General features: G+C 41.0%; 2 protein-coding genes across 2 annotated transcripts in view; one reads left to right on the top strand and one right to left on the bottom strand.

Annotated features, from left to right (window-relative positions):
* LOC127410651 (acetyl-coenzyme A synthetase 2-like, mitochondrial) overlaps positions 1 to 14,200 on the bottom strand; it is a 29,932-nt gene extending 15,732 nt beyond the window's left edge. Inside the window, exons 1-4 of the mRNA XM_051645769.1 lie at positions 13,709 to 14,200; positions 13,352 to 13,448; positions 11,054 to 11,253; positions 338 to 513 (exon numbers count right to left, since the gene is read on the bottom strand). Of these exons, the coding sequence (XP_051501729.1) occupies positions 338 to 513; positions 11,054 to 11,253; positions 13,352 to 13,448; positions 13,709 to 14,051 (816 nt within the window). The 5' untranslated portion in view covers positions 14,052 to 14,200. The remainder of the gene's footprint in view (positions 1 to 337; positions 514 to 11,053; positions 11,254 to 13,351; positions 13,449 to 13,708) is intronic.
* Positions 14,201 to 21,533: 7,333 nt separating this feature from the next.
* Positions 21,534 to 25,140, top strand: part of hhat (hedgehog acyltransferase) — a 43,136-nt gene continuing 39,529 nt past the window's right edge. The window contains exons 1-2 of the mRNA XM_051645770.1: positions 21,534 to 21,593; positions 22,245 to 22,370. Coding sequence (XP_051501730.1) covers positions 21,590 to 21,593; positions 22,245 to 22,370 — 130 coding nt within the window. The 5' untranslated portion in view covers positions 21,534 to 21,589. The remainder of the gene's footprint in view (positions 21,594 to 22,244; positions 22,371 to 25,140) is intronic.

Raw genomic sequence — 25,140 nt, 5'->3', positions numbered from 1 at the left:
TTTAAAGACTTATTTACTTTGGCCTTTGAATAAGTTTTAACTTTGTGAGTGGTATTTATTATGGTGTATGAGGCAAATTTGTATCTTTGCACTTGCTTTTATTTCCCAAGTTTTTATTTGTGTTTTTGTATAAGTATTTTAGCTGTTATTATGTTGGTATTATGTTTGATGTTGAAATGGGAATCTCTGTACAGCACTTTGGTCCATTCTTGTGGTTTTGAAAGTGCTCTGAAAATAAAAGTTCAGTATAGTTGAATGACTTTGAAATGTTTCTTTAATTTGGCTTTATAAACCACAGTACACTGCAGGAGATGATTGTTGTGGGATTGTGAGTTACCTCATCTAATGGAATGTCTAGTTTGCCCATTGGCACACTATTGTTGGTCCTTTGGGCCACAAACACATGCTGGACAGACGGACAGCTCTTCACTGCTGTATCCACTGTGGACTTCAGATTGAAGACACGGCCGCCCCTCACTCCTTGGTTGCATGTGATCACAAACTTGCACTGAGCTGTGTATGGAAGAGACAGGGAGACAGAATGAAACAGACACTATCCAGACAATGCACCATTGCTTATATAGCCACTGATCTGACGTATTTAGTACTTCTAACCAGAAGCTAAATTTAGATACGTTTTAAACAACAAGGTGACACAGCATGTGCATATGTGTTACGATGGCTGGCAACAGGCAGACGAAGAGACGATGATGTGTGATGAACCCAAGTGCAGTTTTATTTCCAAATGTGAAATCCAAAAACCCTAACTACAAATGTGAACAAATACAAAACATGGACTTGAATATAACTTGACATAACATGACTATAAACATGACTTGACTTAAACCAACATTACACAAACAATCAATAACTGACAATGGACAATGGCAAACGTGAGGCTTAAATACATGGACAAGGGTAACAAGACAAACAAGTTAACCAATGACAAAACAGAACTGATAACAAGGTAACTAGACAATAAACCAATGAAAACATGACACATGAACATGGAGGTAAACATGAAATCGCATTACCAGGGAACCACATGACATGAAACACATGAAAAAACACATTAAACATTACATATCCCCCCCACTAGGGGCAGCTCCCGACGCCCCAAAACATGAACAAACACATGAAACATGACATAATCCCAAAGTTCTGTAGGGAGCTGGGGGGAGGGGGGGGTCTTGAGGCATGGCTTGGCAAGACAGGGCGTGGAGCATTGAATCAGGGCAATATCAGTGGAAGGTGGAGCCACGAGAGGCTTGAGGGGCGGAGCCTTGAGAGACTTGGAGGGCGACACCAGGGAACTTGGTACCCAGAGAGTAGCCGACGGTTCGAAGGGACATGGTGGAGCCGGAGGTTCAGAGGACCGAGGTAGCGCCGTAGGCTCGGAGGACCGAAGTGGAGCTGGGGGATCGGAAGACAGAGGCGGAGCCGGTGGGACTGAGTTCCAAGGTGAAGCCGTAGGGAAGGAGGTCCTTGGTGAAGCTGCAGGCTCAGTGACGAAGCAAAGCTGGAAGATAGGAGAGTCCAGGCGGAGCCAGGTGACCGACTGACCAAGGCGGAGCCGAAGGGACGAGGGACCCCAGAGTAGCTGATTGGCTGAAGGACCACGGTGGAGCTGAAGGGACATAGGGCCAAGGTGGATCTGAGGGATCGAAGGACCAAGGCAGAGTCCAGGGCTTGGAGGGTCTAGGCAGGGTCAGAGGGTCGAAAGTTCCCCTTGCCTGCTCAGGAGAACTAAGTGTGGGCACAAGGGAGGGAACCAATTCCAGCTTAAATAGCCCAGTGAGAGATGGCTCTGGAACAAAGGAGGCGGCTCGAAAGGACATGGTGGAGCCAGAGGTTCAGAGGACCGAGGTAGCACCGTAGGCTCGGAGGACCGAAGTGGAGCTGGGGGATTGGAAGACAGAGGCGGAGCCAGTGGGACTGAGGACCAAGGTGAAGCCGTAGGGAAGGAGGTCCTTGGTGAAGCTGCAGGCTCAGTGACGAAGCAAAGCTGGAGGATAGGAGAGGCCAGGCGGAGCCAGGTGACCGACTGACCAAGGTGGAGCCAGAGGGATGAGGGACCTCAGAGAAGCCGATTAGCTGAAGGACCACGGTGGAGCTGAAGGGACATAGGGCCAAGGTGGATCTGAAGGATCGAAGGACCAAGGCAGAGTCCAGGGCTCGGAGGGTCTAGGCAGGGTCGGAGGGTCAAAAGTTCCCCTTGCCTGATCAGGAGAACTAAGTGTGGGCACAACGGAGGGAACCAATTCCAGCTGAGAGAGCCAAGTGAGAGATGGCTCTGGAACGAACGAGGTGGCTCAAAGGGACATGGTGGAGCCGGAGGTTCAGAGGACTGAGGTAGCGCCGTAGGCTCGGAGGACAGAAGTGGAGCTGGGGGATTGGAAGACAGAGGCGGAGCCGGTGGGACTGAGGACCAAAGTGAAGCTGTAGCGAAGGAGGTCCTTGGTGAAGCCGCAGGCTCAGCGATGAAGCAAAGCTGGAGGATAGGAGAGGCCAGGGTCGGAGAGTTGAAAGTTCCCCTTGCCTGATCAGGAGAACTAAGTGTGGGCACAAGGGAGGGAACCAATTCCAGCTTAAACAGCCCAGTGAGAGATGACTCTGGAACGAACAAGGCCTGCAACGCTGATTCGTTGGCCAGAGGTGAGCCTGAGACCTTGCATGGAGCAGACTGAAGCTTGGCTGTGACATGGCATGGAGCACGCTGAGGCGTGGCTGTAATGTGGCATGGAGCAGGCTGAGGCGTGGCTGTGATGTGGCATGGAGCAGGCTGAGGCGTGGCTGTGACATGGCATGGAGCAGGCTGAGGTGTTGCTGAGACATGGCATGGAGCAGGCTGAGGCGTGGCTGTGACATGGCATGGAGCAGACTCAGGATCCAGGGCAAAAGATGGCTCTGGCTTGGCGGCCATGACGTGGGACTCCGGCTCGGTGGCCATGATGTGGGACTCCGGCTCGGCGGCCATGACGTGGGACTCCGGCTCAGCATCCGCCTCCCCCACAGTGAATGTAGAACCAATTATCTGCAGAGCAAGGCCGATATACTAAGCCAGATTAAGGGGACTGCGACCGCCAGGCATCAGGGAAGAGACTGGCTCATTCAATCCCACCTGGAAAATGTCCTTGAGGGCGACTTCATTAAAGTCCACCCAGCAGGCCAGAGTGCAGAAGTCCTCCACACAATTTTCCAGGGATCGATTCCCCTGGTGAAAACGAAGAAGCTGGATTGCTGGGTTCATTTTGGTCGGTCAGGCATTCTGTAACAATGGCTGGCAACAGGTAGACGAAGAGACGATGATGTGTGATGAACCCAAGCGCAGTTTTATTTCCAAACGTGAAATCCAAAAACCCTAACTACAAATGTGAACAAATACAAAACATGGACTTGAATATAACTTGACATAAAACTGACTTGCCTTGACTTGACTTAAACCAACATTACACAAACAAACAATAACTGACAATGGACAATGGCAAACATGAGGCTTAAATACATGGACAAGGGCAACAAGATAAACAAGTTAACCAATGACAAGACAGAACTGATAACAAGGTAACTAGACATAAACCAATGAAAACAAGACACATGAACATGGAGGGAAACATGAAATCACATGACCAGGGGACCACATGACATGAAACACATGACCAAACACATTAAACATTACAATATGTGTGTATTTCAATAGGTGCATGAACATTCTGCAGGAAATTCTTCATGGAAATTAAATTACCTCAATCCAAGTCAAGCTGCAAATAAAATTTTAAATATAAAATGAAACAAATTTTTTGGTTTTGTTGTACGTAGCGCATTACATTTACTGGAGCCCCATATGAGGTTTTAATGAGTTAGATTCTATTGTTTAATTTAAATATTAATTAATAACTAAAGGAATAATTATTAATTATTTCTGATCGTAACACTGATCTAAACAACCAGTAAAGCCCTACATAATAATTGGTGCCCCGTGTGAGGAATCCTACGTGCCAGTTTGTCACAGTGTGTATGCATAAGAATCCAAAGTAATAACTTGAATCATTACTTCAAAGTTTGGTTCTGTTTGACAATTGACTTCTCGCAACTTGCCAAGCATAAGCCAGTGTGGTGTGAAAGTGCTCTTAAGAGTGAATTAGGGGTTGGTAAGTTTACGATAGTCTGCTCAAAGCCTGCTGTTGTTGTTATTTAACTCCTAACGCTTTCACCTAGATGTTACAGAGAGGTGCCAAGTCACTTCATTGACATCCACCAAAGAGAGAACGCAGTGAAATTTGCACATTACATAACAGTAGACCGTAAGCCACAGGTTGAAGCCTCTAACCTGTGCATTCGTGTTAGCAAAACAACAAGCTATCAGAGCCACTGTGTCGCAATAATTTTTACTGCCCAGTAAAATGAGTCACCAATCACCCTGCGTGACTGGAGCTGAAGCTCCACAGAGGTCAGTCGACCCAGCACTGCAAGATGTGGTCGATGCTGTCCTCCATCTCTCTGTAGAGGAGAGAGAGAACCTTAACGGCTACAATATTAGTCGTTGTGATGAAGCATTGCAGGAACTAGTTGATTATGTCAACAACCCGGTCGGGAGGCCAAAGAGCACAATCCCGGACCTAGTGGGCCAAATGTTCCTTCTTCATCACCGCAGAACCCAACTGCAAACCGCAGAGCACCAGGCCCAGCTCGCCCAGCTGCAGAGCAGCTACCAAGCGGTGCAGAGGGAAAATCTCAGCCTGCAACAAGAAGTTAGGTGCACCCAAGCTGAGAAAGTCCAGGCACAAGAAGATAATGCCCGGATGCAGGAGGAAAATGAAACCCTGCGCAGGCAGCTTCAAGCTGCCTAGCTAAGAGTAGAGTCAGATCAGGTAAGTGCAGCTGAAACGCACAGCACAACATCTGACATAGAAGAGGGCCCCCTCTTTAGTGCTACGCGTAGAAATGTGCCCCTGAGAAACCCAGGGACACACGCTAGGAGCCAAGCTGCCCCTAGTGGTACAGTCTCTGACTTCGTCCTACAGGACACCTTTCAAGCTCCTCCAGCGGCCCGCTGGTTGGATGCAGGTGCCCCTTCTTACAGTTACCCCCCTCAGTCAGTTTTCAGTCATGGCACCGTGCATTTCAAACTGACTGATTCCACACCACGGAGGGGGAACAATTATTTTCAAGCCCACAGTGGTGTAAGCGGCTCGAAGATCCCATTAGCCAGGGAGCTGTACGCAACCCGGGGTCCACCCCCACGCGTCGACTGGACTCACCCACCACGAAGGGGAGGAAGTCGTCCTCATTGCTATAGTGATCTGAGTGACTATGGTGTTTCGGATGACTCGGATGACCCGTGGTCATACCGACACCTCGAGTCCCTTGCAGGGGACATAGAGCGCTTTAACCCAAGTAATCGAGATTCAAATATCGACAATTATCTCAGAGAAATTGAGCACTGCCTGGTTGACTTGCCTTAGGCTTCATCGCGTGAAAAACTCAAGCTAATATGGAAGACCACGGTAAGGAGTGTCCATGTGTTCATGGAAACGCTACCGACTGGTACCCGAAACCGCTACTCAGCTCTGTGTAAAGCCCCACGCGAGGAGTATTCGCTGTATATTGACGAAGCCTCCGCTACCATAGGTGCTTTCGGCATCATCCAGAAGAGGCACGAGCCTCCGCGTGAGTATTACAGATGCCTGAGAACCACGTACTTCCAAGGAAGTAACGAACCAGGTCTGGAGGAGAAACGAGCTTTCAAGTCTCTTTTCCTTCACAACCTCCACGAGTGCGTGCGATATGACGTCACGATGCACTGCAGAACGGGCAACTCTACCATGCAGGAAATCAGAAGGTACGCACAACTGGCATGGGAGACACGCGTGCGCCCTGCCCGAGGGCATGAAGGCGATGCCAGAGTCCTGGGGATCCAAGCCTCACAATATGCAGACCTAGTACTTGTAGGCAACGAAATGCCTCGCGTTAAGGTGAATGCTAGAACAGGACCCCAGAGGCGCCGATCACCCTGCCAGCAGGGTAGGCAACAGAAGCAGGGGGGTGGTGACCAGACACACCCCCAGGGTCACGGCAGGCCAAAACGACAAAACGTTCGCCGGCCAAAAGGAAAGGCACGGTTCAAACGAAAACCCAAACAAGAAGGTGAGTGGGTAGACAAGGTTTCAAATCCCCTCAGAGAACAAGATTTGAGAAAGGAAATGGAGGATATAAGGAGATGCTTGACTGAGTTAGTAATGAAGTTTGACGTGCTCCGTTGTTCACCAGGTCCGCCAAACTCCTCAAAGGAACACGGCACTGAAACCCCATCAGTATGACTAGACGATGTACCCCCTCCTTTTAATGCCAAAGTTTACTTTGTAGGTTGGGGAAAGGGGAACAGGGTCCAAGTTGCTCCCCAAAATAGTCACATCATGCCACACCCGCCTTTTCTGACCTTCTTGGGCGATCTGTTCCGCAAGGGCAACGCCTGACACATGGGTGCATCAGCTCCCACGCACTACTTGACACAAACTGTTCGGCCTTTCAGTTGCTCTAAAGATGCTGGACAACAACCAACTCTTCAGACCAAAGGGGGGAATGTTGGGCCTCATGTATTCAGATAGAAGACAAAGGCAGGCCTAACAGTCGTAAAAGTCTGACCACACACTCCGTCATAAATCTTACTGATAAAAACTGCGCCAAAATCAAACAAAGGGAGTCCAAAACAGACTACAAATCCCATGAAGCCTTGCTCACTAAAGGATCGAACTCTCAACTCCTATTGGATGAGGCACACAACAGAACGCCCCTCAACCATGACGTCATCGAGAGTAGAAATAACACTGTGATGCTTCCGGGATTTGCTTCCAGCAACTTTGCTCGCCGTGCATATACGCAGCTCATCGCTGCTCTCAGGTGTAGCCTCGTGGCACAAGGAAGTAACGTCCGACTTGAAACTGTGGCCATACAAACTCCATCTCGCTGGACGAGTTGAGATTACTCTGTATTACACCGAACACTCTAACGGATCCGAAGGAGACCACCGAGCAATCCGCATCTTCATCCGTTTGCCTGCAGAAGTGAAGAGATAAAAGATTTCTCTTCCATCTTCAATCAAGTCGACGTCGCTGATTTCTCCGCCAGCCCGCCGAGAATCAGCAGCCGTACCGCCCGCCGACAGAGCAAGGAAATGGCCTCCCGTCATCACCCAAGCCTCGAGGAACCGAGTCGGAGTCAAACGACGGATGAACACACATTCTCTCTCTCTCTCTCATACTAACCACACACACGCGACCCCTCACAAACATTCTCGCACACAATATAGTAGATAACTTCGTGATAAAGCTCAGCTTTGTCCTTAAGCTATCGTACAAGCGGATACACGCGGTAAACTGGCAGATGCCATTGACCGGTTTCTCTCCGCCCACATTCAGGGCCATATTCTCTGGCCGGAAATCTCGCGTGACATACTCTCCACGAGAGTCACGTCCACACACACCTTCCTGTGTTATAGGATTATTTTGGTTACCATATCTAATCATATCACTGTTTAGTTTGTAGTTGTAAGTCGGAAGTTTATTTACCGCGTTGTATTGATTATCAATTGATATTACTGCATAAATAAACTCTATGTTTTGGTTTGTTTTGCATACACCTGTGTCAAATGCTGATGTGCTCGGATTCAAGCCTTCATTTTTTTTTTCGAAAATCGATATTCTTCGGATGTCAATTTTCCTGAGAGTACAATCTAATATTGAGACTGTTATACTACCTGGTTATTAGTCCCTGATTCAAGGGTGGTGCCCCGGCGATATTAATCCTTATTAATCTTCTATTGATTTTTAATAACTGATCATTTATCTTTGATGATTGTTGAATTTGAAGGATCAATAAGCTAGTGTTAATTCAAATCAATGTTCTATTGATTTAAATAATTAATAATTATCTTTGATAATTATTAATTATTGCTAATAACCAAACCCGCTCCTAAACGTAGCGCACTACATTTACTGGAGCCCCATATGAGGTTTTAATGAGTTAGATTCTATTGTTTAATTTAAATATTAATTAATAACTAAAGAAATAATTATTAATTATTTCTGATAGTAACACTGATCTAAACAACCAGTAAAGCCCTACAGTTTGCTACAGAAACATTTTCACTGCATCCACTGCACATGAAAAAAATCCCTTTTGATGTTTTCTTCTTTCATATTATGTTAAATAAGATCAGAGCGAAACATCTGCTCAGTGTCCATTTTAACTAGATAAGAACATGCAGGTTTTTCTGGGAACACCCAGACGCCCAAAACGTATCTCTGTCTACACACACACACGCACACACATCCACACACCCACACAGGTTTTGTTTAGCTATAACAAGCTTTCACTAATATAATGTGTGCAAAACATTTACAGTGCATCCGGAAAGTATTCACAGCACTTCACTTTTTCCACATTTTGTTATGTTACAGCCTTAATCCAAAATGGATTAAATTCATTATTTTCCTCAAAATTCTACAAACAATACCCCATAATGACAATGTGAAAGAAGTTTGTTTGAAATCTTTGCAAATTTATTTAAAAAAAAGAAAACGAAAAAAAAAAAAAATCACATGTTGCTCAATACTTTGTTGAAGCACCTTTGGCACCAATTACAGCCTCAAGTCTTTTTGAGTATGATGCTACAAGCTTGGCACACCTATTTTTGGGCAGTTTCTCCCATTCTTCTTTGCAGGACCTCTCAAGCTCCATCAGGTTGGATGGGGAGCGTCGGTGCACAGCCATTTTCAGATCTCTCCAGAGATGTTTGATCGGGCTCTGGCTGGGCCACTCAAGGACATTCACAGAGCTGTCCCAGAGCCACTCCTTTGTTGTCTTGGCTGTGTGCTTAGGGTCGTTGTCCTGTTGGAAGATGAACCTTCACCCCAGTCTGAGGTCCAGAGCGCTCTGGAGCAGGTTTTCATCAAGGATGTCTCTGTACATTGCTGCATTCATCTTTCCCTCGATCCTGACTAGTCTCCCAGTTCCTGCCGCTGAAAAACATCCCCACAGCATGATGCTGCCACCACCATGCTTCACTGTAGGGATGGTATTGGCCAGGTGATGAGCGGTGCCTGGTTTCCTCCAGACATGACGCTTGCCACTCAGGCCAAAGAGTTCAATCTTTGTTTCTTATGGTCTGAGAGTCCTTCAGGTGCCTTTTGGCAAACTCCAGGCGGGCTGTCATGTGCCTTTTACTGAGGAGTGGCTTCCGTCTGGCCACTCTACCATACAGGCCTGATTGGTGGAGTGCTGCAGAGATGGTTGTTCTTCTGAAAGGTTCTCCTCTCTCCACAGAGCTGGAGCTCTGTCAGAGTGACCATCGGGTTCTTGGTCACCTCCCTGACTAAGGTCCTCCTCCCCCGATCACTCAGTTTGGCCAGACGGCCAGCTCTAGGAAGAGTCCTGGTGGTTCCAAACTTCTTCCATTTACGGATGATGGAGGCCACTGTGCTCGTTGGGACCTTCAATGCTGCAGAAATTTTTCTGTACCCTTCCCCAGATCTGTGCCTCGATACAATCCTGTCTCGGAGGTCTACAGACAATTCCTTGGACTTCATGGCTTGGTTTGTGCTCTGACATGCACTGTCAACTGTGGGACCTTATATTGACAGGTGTGTGCCTTTCCAAATCATGTCCAATCAACTGAATTTACCACAGGTGGACTCCAATCAAGTTGTAGAAACATCTCAAGGATTCAGTGGAAACAGGATGCACCTGAGCTCAATTTTGAGTGTCATGGCAAAGGCTGTGAATACTTATGTACATGTGATTTGTTTCGTTTTTTATTTTTAATAAATTTGCAAAGATTTCAAACAAACTTCTTTCACATTGTCATTATGGGGTATTGTTTGAAGAATTGTGAGGAAAATAATGAATTTAATCAATTTTGGAATAAGGCTGTAACATAACAAAATGTGGAAAAAGTGAAGCGCTGTGAATACTTTCCGGATGCACTGTACACCTTGGAAACCCATTTGACCTTGAGTCAGTGCTCAGCATTCCCTGAAAAGTATGTGGAAGAGATTTACTCAAAAGTTAGCAGAGCACTTTAAATTCTGAGGCTGTGCTTAAATAGGCAAGAAAACCTTGTAGTCTTGTAAATACAACACTGTAATGTGATAACCTGCAATTGTTTGCTACCTTAAGGAGCTATTTCTACTTGATCTAACCCTTTAAAAATGAGTTTTGTTGGTGTAACCTTATGTAGTCAGGTTGATTCAGTAATGTTAAAAATATTTTTGACTTGATTAAAATATAGATTCTACCACATTAATGGAATGTTCCAGGTTCGATACAAGTTAGCTCAATCGACAGCATAATGTTGATAGCCACAAAAATAAAAGGGACTCGTCCCACCTTTTCTTTAAAAAAAACACACATCTGGGTTACAGTGAGGCACTGACAAAAAAGTTAATGGGGGCAATCCTTAAACATTTTCAAAAGTATATGCACAAGACGTAAACAATGTGCTTGTAAACATGATTTAAATGTGATTAAACTGATAAATAACCTTTTTTGTGTAAAGTTGTATCCAATTTTACAACTTTGTAACCATGATGACATAACGCTGCAAACCCTAAAACCCTAAAATGACCGTAAAAACAACGATTTAAACAAATTACAGCTCAATTAAAACCCAAGTTTTAACAGAAGAATGAATGCAAGTGCTTTTATAAAATTATAAGCTTCACATTGCTGCCTTTCAACCATCCCAAAAACTGGCCCCATTCACTTCTATTGCAAGTGACTCACGGTAACCTCGATTCAAGTCAAAATCATTTTTGAAGTAATTAACATAATGCAACAAATGCTGTCGATTGAGTTTTACTTGTATTGAACTCGGAATATTCCTTTAAGCACATTTTTAGGTTACATTTTTTCAGTGTATAAACTGAAATTACATGAAACATTTTGCCAGTTAAAAATGTCAAAATATTTTGCACTACATTTTTACAGCAGCTGTTGAGGAACACATACACTGCTTTATGAAGATGTATCAAAACAACCATACATTCTTACTCACCATCCTGAATTCTGCTGGCCAAAGCCTCTGAGCTGAAGCCTGCAAACACCACAGTGTGTACTGCACCGATGCGGGCACACGCCAACATGGACGCTACTGCCATAGGAGACACAGGCATATAGATGGCCACTCGTTCTCCCCGCCGGACCCCATGACTCTTTAATGTGTTGGCAAGGCGACATGTCATCTCTAGAAGTTCCCTGAAATGCAGCGGCAAAGATTCTAATGTTATACAGCTCTAAACACAGATTAATTATGAGAATAAAATGATACAGCTGACTAATAGGAAATCCCTCAAGTGTGAAAGTTTAAAAATAAATCTGTGATGATTTAATGCTGGTTCAATTTCAAGTGGTTCAAGTGCGAAGTTGAATGAACTTGCATGGAAACATGAGAACAAAAAAAAAGAAAGAAAGAGAGATCACTGATATGTAAAATCTCTGACATCAAATTGGCTGGTAGTTTATGGGTAGTGTATTAATAATGCATTTATAGCATAATACAGTATTAGTAAGATTTTTGCATATGCCTGATGTATATATTATGTATACGGTATATGCGTTGAGAAAAGACTTCATCTGGCAACTGAGTAAGTGTGATTCAGTGGAACAGAGCATAAATGAGAAACAGACACGTGTCTAAGCAGAGAACTCCACAGTACAGCCTGTACTTTTCAAATGTGTCAGGTTCCAAGACTTTTTGGATCTCCTCCATATATTATGGTGAGACCAGCAACCAAACACTTTCACTTTCATTATAATGTGTATCAATGTGTTTGCACTTACTGTTTACCAGTTGAAGCAGGAAAAAGAGTTCAACGGGTACAGTACTGTCCTAACAGTGTCATACTTTATGGTTGCACACATGAATGATAGTGTAAAATGAGTGCTTCTTCACTCAACACCCTGACATGATTCATATCTGAGATACTGAGAACTTCAATGAAATCTGTCTCTGGAATAATCTCTGCATCTCACCAATAAAATATGAGAAATAGTTACTTTTCAAAGTTCAACGCACATATTAGATTAGAGGAAACAGCCTGCTGACCATTGTGTTTTGGTAACACTTGAGAACAGTAGATCTGTAAATATTTAGCCTCCTGTGAACAGCAGTGATCTAAATCTTTGCCAGTGACATTCTACATCAATCACAAGCACCGTGCAGATGGAAAAAGTGAAAGAGAGGGCACATTCCAACACAAGAATCCTAAAAATATGCCTTTGTTCTCCATCAGAAAGAGGGTTGTCTGATGCAGCTCCTTTTGCATGGGAAGGAATTCCCCCAAAGCCTTCCCTTCAGTGGTGTGTGCTCTCATATCACATGTTAAAGGAATTTTCCAATTATGCTCAATTGACAGCATTTGTGGCATTATGTTGCTTACCATAAAAAATTAATAAATAAATAAGTACAGATAAATAAGTGCCCCTCACTTATTTAAGAAAAAAGAAGCAGCAAAAATCTACGTTACAGTGAGGCAATTACAATGGAAGTGAATGGGCCAAACCGTAAATGTTAAAATACTCACTGTATCAAAAGTACAGCCACAAAATGTAAACATTGCAATATGCATGTTAATATGATTTTACGGTGATAAAATCACTTACTGACATTTTTTGTGTAAAGTTATATCCAATTTTACAACTTTGTTGCATGACGACGTATCGCAGTAAATCCTAAAACAACCGTAAACATTATGATTTAAACAGCTTTACAGTTCAAATAAAACACAAGTTTTAACAGAGGAATTAACATATATGCTTTTATAAAAATTATACGCTTCCCATTTCTGCCTTTAAACCCTCTAGAAATTGGCCCCATTCATTTCCATTGTAACCTTGACTTTTGCACTTTTTTAAAGAAAAGGAGAGACGAGTCAAAATTATTTTTTGTGGTAATCAATATTATACCACAAATGCTGTCGATTGAGCTTAATTTGTACAGAACCCGGAAAATTATTTTAACATGTATGTTTAAGCGTATATGTCATGTGGCTATACATTTGAAACGGTGTATTTTAACATTTATGGACAAGCCCCATTTACTTCCATTGTACGTGTCCTACTGTAACCACAATTTTCTTGCTTTTCTTTAAGTAAACGAGTCTAAATTATTTTTGCAGTAATCAACTTTATGCCACAAATGCTGTTGATAGAACTTAACTTGCATTGAACCCAGAACATTTCTTTATCTGTGTCTATCACAGTGTCCACAGAATGTGCCCTGTTAAGTCTATGGGGTGGGGGTGAAGATAAGGGCCAGGGCCACATGTAAGGTTCTCAGGAGCTTCTAACGTACCTGTAGGTGATCCTTTCTTCTGTGCCAGGCTCATCTTTCTCCCAAATCAATGCCACTCTGTCTGGATCCTTTGCCACATGTACATCCAAGCAGTTCACTGTCAATCAATTTAAAATGAAATTAGCCTACTATTATATTTACAGTTGTTTTGGAAAAAGTTTATCTCATGTAATTCTAAAGCATGTGGCCTCTTAATAAATATCCTGGAAGACTGTTTCTAATGGACATTGTTTTTTAACCCCCTTGGATTCTAAAAAGTGTTAGAAGAGTTAGAAAATATTTTTTTTTTCCTTCTGATCATAGAATTTATGTGATCGTAACGAACCAATTAAGATAATAAGCGCAGAAACTCATTACCAGAGACGTTCAGTTGGCCTCCAAGAAACCAGTTGATTTTCCCACGAGAGAGATCACAGTCCTTTACTTGGTCGAAAAGTTTGGTCCATGTCAGCCTTTCCTTGGCAATGGACCCCCAGAAAGTTTCAGGATCTGTCACTGACAGTTCGTATAAATCTGAGTAGGTCTTTCCAACGAGATGCGAGCTCAGGTCCGGTAGAGGCGCCGCGCTGCTGCTGCTGCACAAGGATCTTGCATTGCACTGTGAGATGAATAAAACACTTTTACGCAGACATTTCTTGCTTCTTAAAGGGTTTTCTCTGGTCAAACAATTCAGCAAACTTCTGCTCACACGTCCAGCCATTATTCCGCACAGTTTGCTCAAGTTTCCTTCAACTGTGACAGTGTTTCTCTAAAGAGAAACAGGCTTTCAGAGAGGGAGGAGGAAACTTGTTGACAAAGCACTGGTCTCAAGAAACTCACCACGGGACACTACTACAGTAACCGCCCCCTAAATCCTTCAGCTTCAGCATGTTTGAACAAAGTTGTGAATCACTTGTGTTCTGGCTTTCACAATGGTGCACTGCAATTTCCTTTAACGAGCGGGAGTTTTGGATATTGCATAATATCGGACTGCACGGTCGTCTTTAAAAAAGTAAATAAGTCACGCTAAAAACAACCCTTCAAAACGGTTTAATATAAAGAAGAGTAAATAATATTTTTTTTTATAACGAGACTGTTTTAGATGTTACCAACGTCCTGTTGCTTATGTCCTATCACATAAAATTTATTTTTTAACATAGTAATGGGTTTTATTTGAAAAAAGTTATAATCCAACATGCTACCACAGGTTTCTAAAACGTATTGCGACACGTTGCTTCCCTAGAGATTTTACCCCAAACTCCTGCTGCCCTCTAGTGGACGGCTTCCTAAGGAGCAGTTTAGACACTACGACCTGTTTTTAAAGGAATAGTTCACCCAAAAATGAAAGTTTTCTTATTATTTACTCACCCTTATTCCACCCCAGATGTGTATGATTTTCTTTCAACTCAAATGAAGATTTTTAGAAGAATTTCTCAGGTATGTTGGCTCATATAATTCAAGTAAATGGGTGCCAAAATTTTGAAGCACCAAAAATCACATAAATCAGCATAAAAGTAATTCATAAGACTCCAGTGGTTAAATCAGTATCTTCAGAAGCAATATGATAGGTGTGATAGGTTCACTTTTACATTCTACTTGCATATCGCCCCCTACTGGGCAGGGAGATGAATTTCAAGAAAAAAGGATTTAAATATTGATCTGTTTCTCACCCACAGATAGATACACGGATCATATCACTTCTGAAGATATGGATTAAACACTGGAGTCGTATAGATTACCTTTATGCTGCCTTTATGTGCCTTTTGGAATGTCAAAAGTTTGGCACCCATTGACTTGCATTGTATGGACCAACAGAGGTGAGATTTCCTTCTAAAAATCTTCATTTGTGTTCTGCTGAAGAAAGAAAATCATACACATCTGGGATGGCATGAGGTTGAGTATATGATGAGAGAATTTTCATTTTTTTAGTGAACTACCCCTTTAATGGCGTGATAAATAATTAAAAAAATACATAAATATATAAATAAATAATATAACAGTTAATATATAGTCAATATAATAATATTATATTTATTATATAAATAATAAAAAGTTGTTAAGTAAAATAACAAAACTTAAAATATTTTAACACAGACTTTTGATACCTATTTCTACTTTAACTACCTATTTTTCTACTTTATCTATCTATCTATCTATCTATCTATCATCTGTCTGTCTGTCTGTCTTTTCTTTCAACACCAGGCATACTCAGTTTGTTGCTATCCTTTACCACCCAACAATCAGATGGCCTGTCTTTTTTCAGATCTCACACCCTGTTTCTTGTCCTTTGATATCTGTCCTTTCCAATAAAAGTTATTTGTTTACAAGTTCTCTCTCTCTCTCTCTCTCTCTCTCTCTCTCTCTCTCTCTCTCTCTCTCTCTACCACTCCAATTCTGGACAAATAAAGATCCAGAACACAAACCACTTCTGGATCTGATCCCAGTACATGAACTGTCAGCAGCATCCTGTAGCTCAAGACTGGTTCCCCACTTAAGCTAAGCAGTGTTGAGCCTGGTCAGTACCTGGATAGGAGACCTCCTGGGGAAAACTATGGTTGCTGCTGGAAGAGGTATTATGTCAGTAGGGGGTGCTCACCGTGTGGGTCCTAATGCCCCTTTATAGTGATCGGGACACTATACTGTAAAAAAAAAAGAAAAAAAAAAGGCATCCTTCTTCAGAGAAGCATTGCACCATGGACTTTTGTTTCCAGAAAACACACTGACAGAGGGTCTCAGATAGTCAGTAATAAGGGCTAAATATTAAGATTTTACCTCTGAGATCAGATTTACAGTAATACACATAAAAATGTCCAAACCTCAGTTAATTTTAGGGACTTCTTGTGAACATCAAAGAAAGTGTATTTGATGTAATTTCTGTAAAATATGTAATGGATTTTCATATCCAATCTGAAAAGAGCAGTTTTCACTCGAAACTTCGTTATTAAAAATATAGTTCAGATGATGATAGTAGAACAAACAATATCCAATTATAAAAGTGACAGGTGGTTGGGGGTTATAATGAAATAATTAATAACTCAATCATCTTTTAAAAAGCACAGAAAATGAAGCAGAGAGCATTTGCAGGTACAAAGTTGTTTCATATACAAATGCCAGAATATTATGTCTATATGTTTAGTAAATTTACATTTCTATATATGGAATTTTGTTACAAGTATAATAGATGATTAAAATTGCTTCTCAGTTTCCCAACAAAGCCAAACAGCACATCCTTCCAGTCAGTGGCATCAATTCACCAAAAGCCAAGATATGGCAAGTTCTGTTGACGTCATGTAATTTTACTTCATCATGTGACAGCATCAAATCAAGTCCCAAATATTTTAATACATTCCTGAAAATATCAGTACGTGCTGCAGCAGCCATCCTCAAATATCACATTGAAGCACCTATTTACACACTAAATATTCTATGAAAAGCAGCTTCATAAGACTCATTCAAATACAGTCTACTTTTACTGTACTGAAGCCATTTGACAAATTGAAATGCAAGCACAGGTAAAATGATAGTAGAGAGAAAAACAACAAAAATGTAACAGCACCAGCCTTAAAATACGACCACAAGCATCTAAAGAGTAATTGCATAGCTTTGTCTATAACCCAGCAAATCAGAAAGTTGCTGTCATAAGAATGAACAAAAATATAGCAATAAAGACAAGTCTTACCTTCTGGTGATCTTAATTTCTTTTAATTTGAAAAGCAATCAATTAATCCATTAATTTTAATTAATTTACATTCATTTATTGGCGCCTTTATTTAAAATAGTTTAATATTGATGTAAATATTAACAAATTAAACTAAAACAATGTTGCCTTCAAGTGTTTCTCCTAAACATTGCTTCAAGTTTTTAAAATAATTATTCAAGAGTCAGTAATAAAGCAGAGTAATCAAATAAAGAACAGAGTAAACAGTGCTTTAATTTTTTCAGTAACAGTAGCAATTAAATAATAAAAAGTGATATAAAAACATTAAAAAGTAATCTGATGAAAAACAGAACTACTTAACATACTGACATACACTGATCAGCCACAACATTTAAACTGCCTGCCTAATATTGTGTAGGTCCCCCTCGTGCTGCCAAAACAGCACCAGCCCTATTCTGAGATGATATTCTTCTCACCACAATTGTACAGAGCGGTTATCTGAGTTACCGTAGACTTTGTCAGTTCAAACCAGTCTGGCCATTCTCTGCTGACCTCTCTCAACAACAAGGCATTTCCGTCCATAGAACTGCTGCTCACTGGATGTTTTTTGTTTTTGGCACCATTTTGAGTAAATTCTAGAGACTGTTGTGTGTGAAAGTCCCAGGAGATCAGCAGTTACAGAAAAACTCAAACCAGCCAATCTGGCATCAACAATTATCCATCCAATCGTGTTGCAGCAGTGCAGTTCATAAAATCATGCAGATACAGGTCAGGAGCTTCAGTTAATGTTCACATCAACCATCAGAATGGGGAAAAAATATGATCTCAGTGATTTAGAGCATGGCATCATTACTGGTGCCAGATGGGCTGATTTGAGTATTTCTGTAACTGCTGATCTCCTGGGATTTTCATGCACAACAGTCTCTAGAATTTACTCAGAATGGTGCCAAAAACCAAAAACATCCAGTGGGAAATGCCTTGTTGATGAGAGAGGTCAACAGAGAATGGCCAGACAGGTTCAAACTGACAGAGCCTAAGGTAACTCAGATAATCGCTCTGTACAATTGTGATGAGAAGAATAGCATCCTGGTTCAGCCAAGGACAGTGAGTGATTTTCTCTTTTTCTTGTCAATAGCCTATTGATGCTTGATTAATATTAACAATAGGCTTATAACAGCTGCAGCAGGTCTTAAGTCACAGAACGGATATTTTTAGATTGTTGTCCTGTTTACATACTGGTAATACATTAACAGCTGTATCTTTATATCATTTTGCGTCAAGAGAGGCATTTTAAAGTGCATTTCACACTTGGTCCGTTTCAGGGGTCTGAGCTCAGTTCGGGGGATTTTTGGCCCATATCAGAATCAGAATGAGCTTTATTGCTAAGTATGCTTACACATACAAGTAATTTGTCTTGGTGACAGGACCTTCCAGTGTACAACAATACAAAAACAGCAGCAAGACATAGATAATAATAATAAAAAAATATATATTATACACATATGTACAGACACACACATACATACATACACACACACACACATGGGTAGTGCAAATCTAATACAATTTGTTTTGTACAGTGTAAATACAAATCTGTTATGTACAGTGCAAATTTTTTTTTCTTCTTCTTCAGAGGAATGTAATGGCAGAAGAGGATGGATGTGTTGGATAAATATAAGAAAGACTAAACTGTGTATTGCACATAGTTATTGCTCAGTGGGGCAGTTTAACAGTTCATGAGATGGACAGCTTGAGGGAAAAAACATATGTGAAAACACCAAACGATCACAGACCCCTTAAAAGCGAACCGAGCCGAGACCATCTCGGGAGGTGGTCTGAGTATGGTTGGCTTGCAGCCTTTGGTTCGGTTCCCTTATAACGTGCATTGTGAACAAAAAGCGCTCCAATGTTGTATAGAATTGTATTCTCCGTCGGAATCCGTTTCCCCGTAGCTCCGATAGGGTGTGGGGTTAGGGTTAGGGTAGGTAGGGTAGGGAATGGTTAGGCTTAGGTTTGTGCAAGGGGGAACGCGGAGAATGTAACCGTTAGATAGCCTACTGTTCCCCCATACAGATCTGCTTGAGGGAAACAGATCCCGACGGGGAAACAGTGTTCGACACTCCGGGCTCACTTGAATTTCCCATTCGCGTAATACCAAACATGTTTGGCCCTGACATGTTCCCGTACATAGGAAATGACAATGCGAGCACCAGAGAGACCCGACGAGCCTCTTGCTTTGTTTCTATGGATATGTCAAAGGGAGATGCATATTAAAACTATTGTAAACTGCACACGAAACAAACTCAAAGTTCTTTCTTTAGTGTTCTGTGCAAATGAAGATTCGAGGGTTTAACCGGACGCCTTGAAAACCGAATGAAAGTTAAGAAATTACGATCTATGAATGGAAGTAACACGAGGCTGTCAGTAAATTAAACAAATTGTGATTAATCTTATTGTTTGTCATTAATAAAACTAATCTACCATGATTGAATGCTGAATTTTGCCTCTAAATCCAGTATTTTTTATATAAAAACACAATGCATTCAATTATGTTACATTAATTTTCTTTGTAATAATATATAATTACATAATATTGATGCCAAAGATCAATAAATGAAGTTTTATTGAATATAGACACATGTTCTTATGCTGCTTATTCATTTTGAGAGCATTAAACATGTTTATATTATCTTATTATTTAATAGCCTACGTAGAGCTATTTGTACTCAACATTAAATAGCCCTAATAATTATAATACATACAATATTTTTTAAAGTGGGCTCAGTCCCACAAATGACACAGAGTGTGAATGCAAAAAGGACTGAGACCCCGTAACTGGTAAAGTGGACCAAAAGAGATCTGAGCCCACTTACAAGCTCTCAGACAGTGTGAATGCAAAGAGAACTGGGTCCTTTTTCACTCTGTCCACTTTCTGGTCCGCTAAAAGGGGTCTGAGTTTGGTTCTTAAAGAGGACTCAAGTGTGAAAACACCCTAAATGTTCACGCGCGCAGCTCACCATGAGATAGGAGCGCTCTCTAGAGCACATGCAGACTTTCACATGATGGCCACAGATGTTGTCAAACAAACAGCCAGTGGGTACGGAACTGAGTCAGAATTTATTTGTAATAGAAAATAATTTAAAACTCTGTTAATCCAGGGGCCTGGGTAGCTCAGTGAGTATTGACACTGGCTACCAACCCTGGAGTCACTAGTTCGAATCCAGGGTGTGCTGAGTGACTCCAGCCAGGTCTCCTAAGCAAACAAAATTGGGCCGGTTGCTTGGGAGGGTAGAGTCATATAGGGTAACCTTCTTGTGGTCACTATAATGTGTGGTTTTGCTCTCAGTGGGGCGTGTGGTGAGTTGTGTGTGGATGCCGCAGAGAATAGCATGGGCCTCCACACGCGCTACATCTCCACGGTAATGCGCTCAACAAGCCATGTGATAAGATGCGCCGACTGACGGTCTCAGACATGGAGGCAACTGAGATTCATCCTCCGCCTCCTGGATTGAGGCATCACTATGCCACCACGAGGACTTAGAGTGCTTTGGGAATTGGGCATTCTAAATTGGGGAGAAAAGGGGAGAGAAAAAAAAAAAAACTCTGTTAATCCAGTAAATAAATGTATTCCTTTGTATTGACCAGTCAGCCCAGGTATGGCAGCTGCCATTCGCAACTGACACCCCTGCTTCTAGTGTAAGCCCATAAGTGGGTATTTATTTGATCAATTATACATTTACATATAAATTGCCATAATGTTGCAATGAAATGGCAGTGGCAAAATTAAAGAGATGGTTCACCCAAAAATAATTTTTTCTTTCATAATTTTCTCACCCGTATATCATTCCAGATGTGTATGATTTTCTTTCTTTTGCAGAAGTGAAGGGAAGATTTTTAGAAGAATGTATCAGCTCTGCAGGTCCATACAATGGTGGCCAGAACTCTGAAGCTCCAAAAAGGAGATAAAGTCATCTTAAATGTAATCCATAAGACTCCAGTGGTTTAATTAATGTCTTCTGATGCAATCTAGTCATGATCTAATCATGATTTCAAGCTCGATTACACTTTCTACTGCTTGACGCATGCATAGAGCACTAGATGAAGCTATAGAGAGTGTAATCGAGCTTGAAATCACGATCGCCAGTGAGAATGCTGTCTAGATGTACAGTGAAAAGGAGTTACATTTTGGCCCTTTCTCACCCAAAACCAACTTGATCACTTCTGAATAACCACTCCAGTTTGATGGATTGATGTTTATGCTGACTTGATCTGCTTTTTGGAGCTTCAAATGCCTGGCCACCATTCACTTGCATTGAATGGACCTACAGTGCGGAGATATTCTTTTAAAAATATTTGTTTGTGTTCTGCTTGAAGAAAGAAAGTCATAGACATCTGGGATGGCATGAGTGTGAGTAAATGAGAGAATTTTCATTTTTGGATGAACTAACCCATTAAGGGACTCACAGGGTTAAAAGAACACCAACATTACGTATTGGACAGTTTAGCCAATCAGGAGTCAGGGGTGTGGAAACAAATCTCGGAAACAGAAGGAGGAGCTTCGCGGCAGTGTTTAACGTGCGCGAGAGTTTTTCTGTTTGTTTATGTGTGAGTAACAGAAACGAATATGCAAATATAACATTGCGAAAATTACTGTGATATGGTCATTTACTGCACTAGCGTTTGTAAAGAAACCTTTTAATCTATTTAAAGCGGTGACTGGAGGCTACTCAGCAAATAAATAAATAAATCTTGATCCACTTTGGATCCAGATAGAACTCACGAGAACAAACTACAAGTTCCTTTTATTTCGGGTTCCTAGATATAAACGTTTTTTTTTTTTTTTTTTTTGTAGACGGTGATACAGTAATGCATATCTTGTATTATTAGGCATATCTTGCAGATGGAGAGAGAGAGAGAGACGTGTTTGTGATATGGAGGAGGACATTTTTCAGATATGATTTATATGCTGTTATTTATTCAAAAAGAGAATAAAATAAAGAATAATATACTTTGCATAATTTGAATAACTGTGTGAGATTTACTATTCTTGTTGCGACTTATTCTGACATGGGAAATGTAATGGTCTATGAACAGAATCTAATAAATTTTCCGTTACATTACTCTGAAAAAAAAAAAAAAAAAAAAAAATAGGCCATGCCAGACCGCTGTCTATACAATCCTTATCTTATAAAGTCACAGTTTAAGCTTTGGTCTAGTTTTTCTGCTTATGGTAAACTATATTTTCTTAAACTTCAGGTTCAGCTCTCATGACTCCTAAATGGGAGCAGGCATCTCTACCTCGATGGGAGATTACGGCATACTGGATTTTCTCCTTCTCTTCACATTTGTATTCCTTCTACCAGCTGCACAGATTCTCCAAAGGTGAGCTGCAGAAAAAACAGAAACCTCCAGCTTCCAAAAAGAGTGTGTGCTTTAGATACATATTGTATGGGCTATTCATCTCAGTAACTCACCGACTGACCAATTTCAACCAGGCCTGATCTTTAACCACTAGACAATCACCACTCCACAGTTACGTCATGTAGACATAAAAACAAAATATTCTGACCATTTCTAAACCGATATCATATATTTGTTGAATGAGTTTGATGAATTTATCCAAAATAAATATAAAATGCAGGTCATTTTAAGCGCACACATTGGCTTTATTTCATAACGTGTCAGTTTGAGAAGGGCTGCGCTCTTGTGTGTTGGAAAAAAGCCCTTTTCTGTCGTGTTAATGGCTGACTAACAGCTTTGAAAAGGTTGTGCTGTCATTTTGAGGGCCGACAGGATCTCAGGTCAGCAAAAGGCAACACATAGCACCCATTTTATCTCTTTTAACCAAAACATGCCACTCAACACAAGTGCAAAAATAAACCTTCAAACTAGACACAATCTCTTCGTGCTTACAGAAAGAAAACACTCCATAAACCAGAATGGTGGGTGATATCAAAGATACATGTAAAGATAACTTAGTCTTTTAAGCATTGCAAAAGCTCTGGAATGATTAAACAACATCTAAAAGGATGGTCACCTAGCTGACTTTGGTCCAGTTCCATATAATATGTAGTCTATATAGACATATATAGACAGTGAGCCAATTTCAACATAATTCTTTCCAAAGTCTCTTGCCACTTTCACAGTGAATTTAACTCTGACACCATATACAGTTTTAATTCAAATGATAAATAGAACTAAACTGAAAACTTGTGGCCTTAAGTAAACTATTCACACACCTCTGTTTAAGGTTATAGCGCAATCTCTCTCTCTCTCTCTCTCTCTCTCGGTTTTGTGTGTTCAGCTGTTCGTCCTTCATAAATCAAGCCCAAATTAAGCCAATCCTATAAAGAGTATTAAATGGTCATCATTCTAACATGTTTTTTTGTGATATATATTTATTGATCCTCAACATTGCAATATTACAGTTTTATTTAGGCATCTTTCAAGAAACAGGCCCTTCTAAACTATTGTCATTTTTTAATGTCTTTCCATTAATGATTATTTACTAAAGGGCAGTTTCATAGCTCAAGACAGATGTTTATGTCCACTCTGTCCTTCAGCAAAGGAAGCTATGAAGCTCAACTCTCCATTCTGACACTCAACTCTGAATATCTCTGTCTGTCTGTTTGGAAATAAATATCCCAAAACTAAACTACTGTCCATTTTGTACAGTTAACCAAAATGTTCTAATTAATGGATTTACAGTTACGCCGTAGAAGGAAACCAGTTAATTTTAAGGGCTTTAAATGGTGAAATATTTGTGAATTTGACACAATACATGGGGCAGGATTGAAAGCATTGTAATTAATATCGTTGTCTTCTTAGATATTACATTAAGTGGTCTGTCCTAGAGCCAAGGTATATCAGAACCACTTAGAATCTCTGGGCTAAATCTGATTTCTTTAAGATACTTTAAGCATCATGCCTCACGTTACCCCCCTAGTGGATTACTTGGCATCTCTACACAAAATATGACTCCACATCACCTAAGGTCCATAACACAGCAAAGATGCCCAAAGACATGCAATCCTTGGTTTGGTAAGCAGTATTTGTATCTCAACACAGTGTGACCACTAGATGACACTGTTGTCTCACTTCTGTTTCACTTTCTTGCGTGTGCGTTTATGACTGTATGGTTAGATCCCTGCCTGGCAGTGCACCCTGCAGGAAAACATTCTGTCGAGTTGGTGAAAGGTCCGTCTTGAGAAACTGGAAGAAAAAAGAGATGTAGTTAGGGAGAGAGGGACAGAGAAAGAGGGGCAGGGTGGGGCAGAGAAAACAATACCAAACTGGTACTGCAATGCAGGGGAAGAAGACCGTTTATATGTGTGCATGTGGATTGTGCAGAGAATATGCAATATTATCCTTTACCAGAAAAGCCCACTTTGAACTACAGGATGAACATCCACGAACATTTAATCCATTTTAAAACCCAAGCCTCGAAGTTCCTGAACTTCTATGCAGAAAGGAGTTGGTTGGTTAGTTGAACAGACGACAAACCAACTACTTGAGAATGTGTTGTGAAAATAGCCATGTCCTAAAGTGCTCATATGATTAAACTGAGGAGCACTGAAACAAATGCAGTGACTTTATAATATATTAAAGACACTAAACAAACGTGTTGAATATCTGGTATGCTTAATGTGTGTTGTATAGTTATAAACCAGATCGTTGGATCACATAACCAAGTCATTTTCATCAAGTTGTAATCTTACTTGTCCAAAAACTCTATTCTTATTCTGGTATACCCCAAATAGTAATTTGTACTGCCTTAAAGGAATAGTTCACCCAAAAATGAAAATTCTCTCATAATTTACTCAACCCTCATGCCATCCAAGATGTTTATGACTTTCTGTCTTCTGCTGATCACAATTAAAGATATTTAGAATATCTCAGCTCTGTTGGTCCTCGCAATGCAAGTGAATGGGTATCAACATTTTGAAGCTCCAAAAGCACATAAAGGCAGCATAAAAGCAATCCATACGACTCTAGTGGTTAAATCTATATCTCCTGAAGCGATATAAGTGTGGGTGAGAAACAGATAAATATTTAAGTAATTTTTTTACTATAAATCTCCACTTTTACATTCTTATTCTTTTGTTTTTGGCAATTCACATTCTTCATGTATAAAGGATTTAAATATTGATCT

Source organism: Myxocyprinus asiaticus, chromosome 20, assembly GCF_019703515.2.
Source record: "Myxocyprinus asiaticus isolate MX2 ecotype Aquarium Trade chromosome 20, UBuf_Myxa_2, whole genome shotgun sequence".
NCBI lineage: Eukaryota > Metazoa > Chordata > Actinopteri > Cypriniformes > Catostomidae > Myxocyprinus > Myxocyprinus asiaticus.
This window is presented reverse-complemented; position numbering and strand designations above follow the sequence as displayed.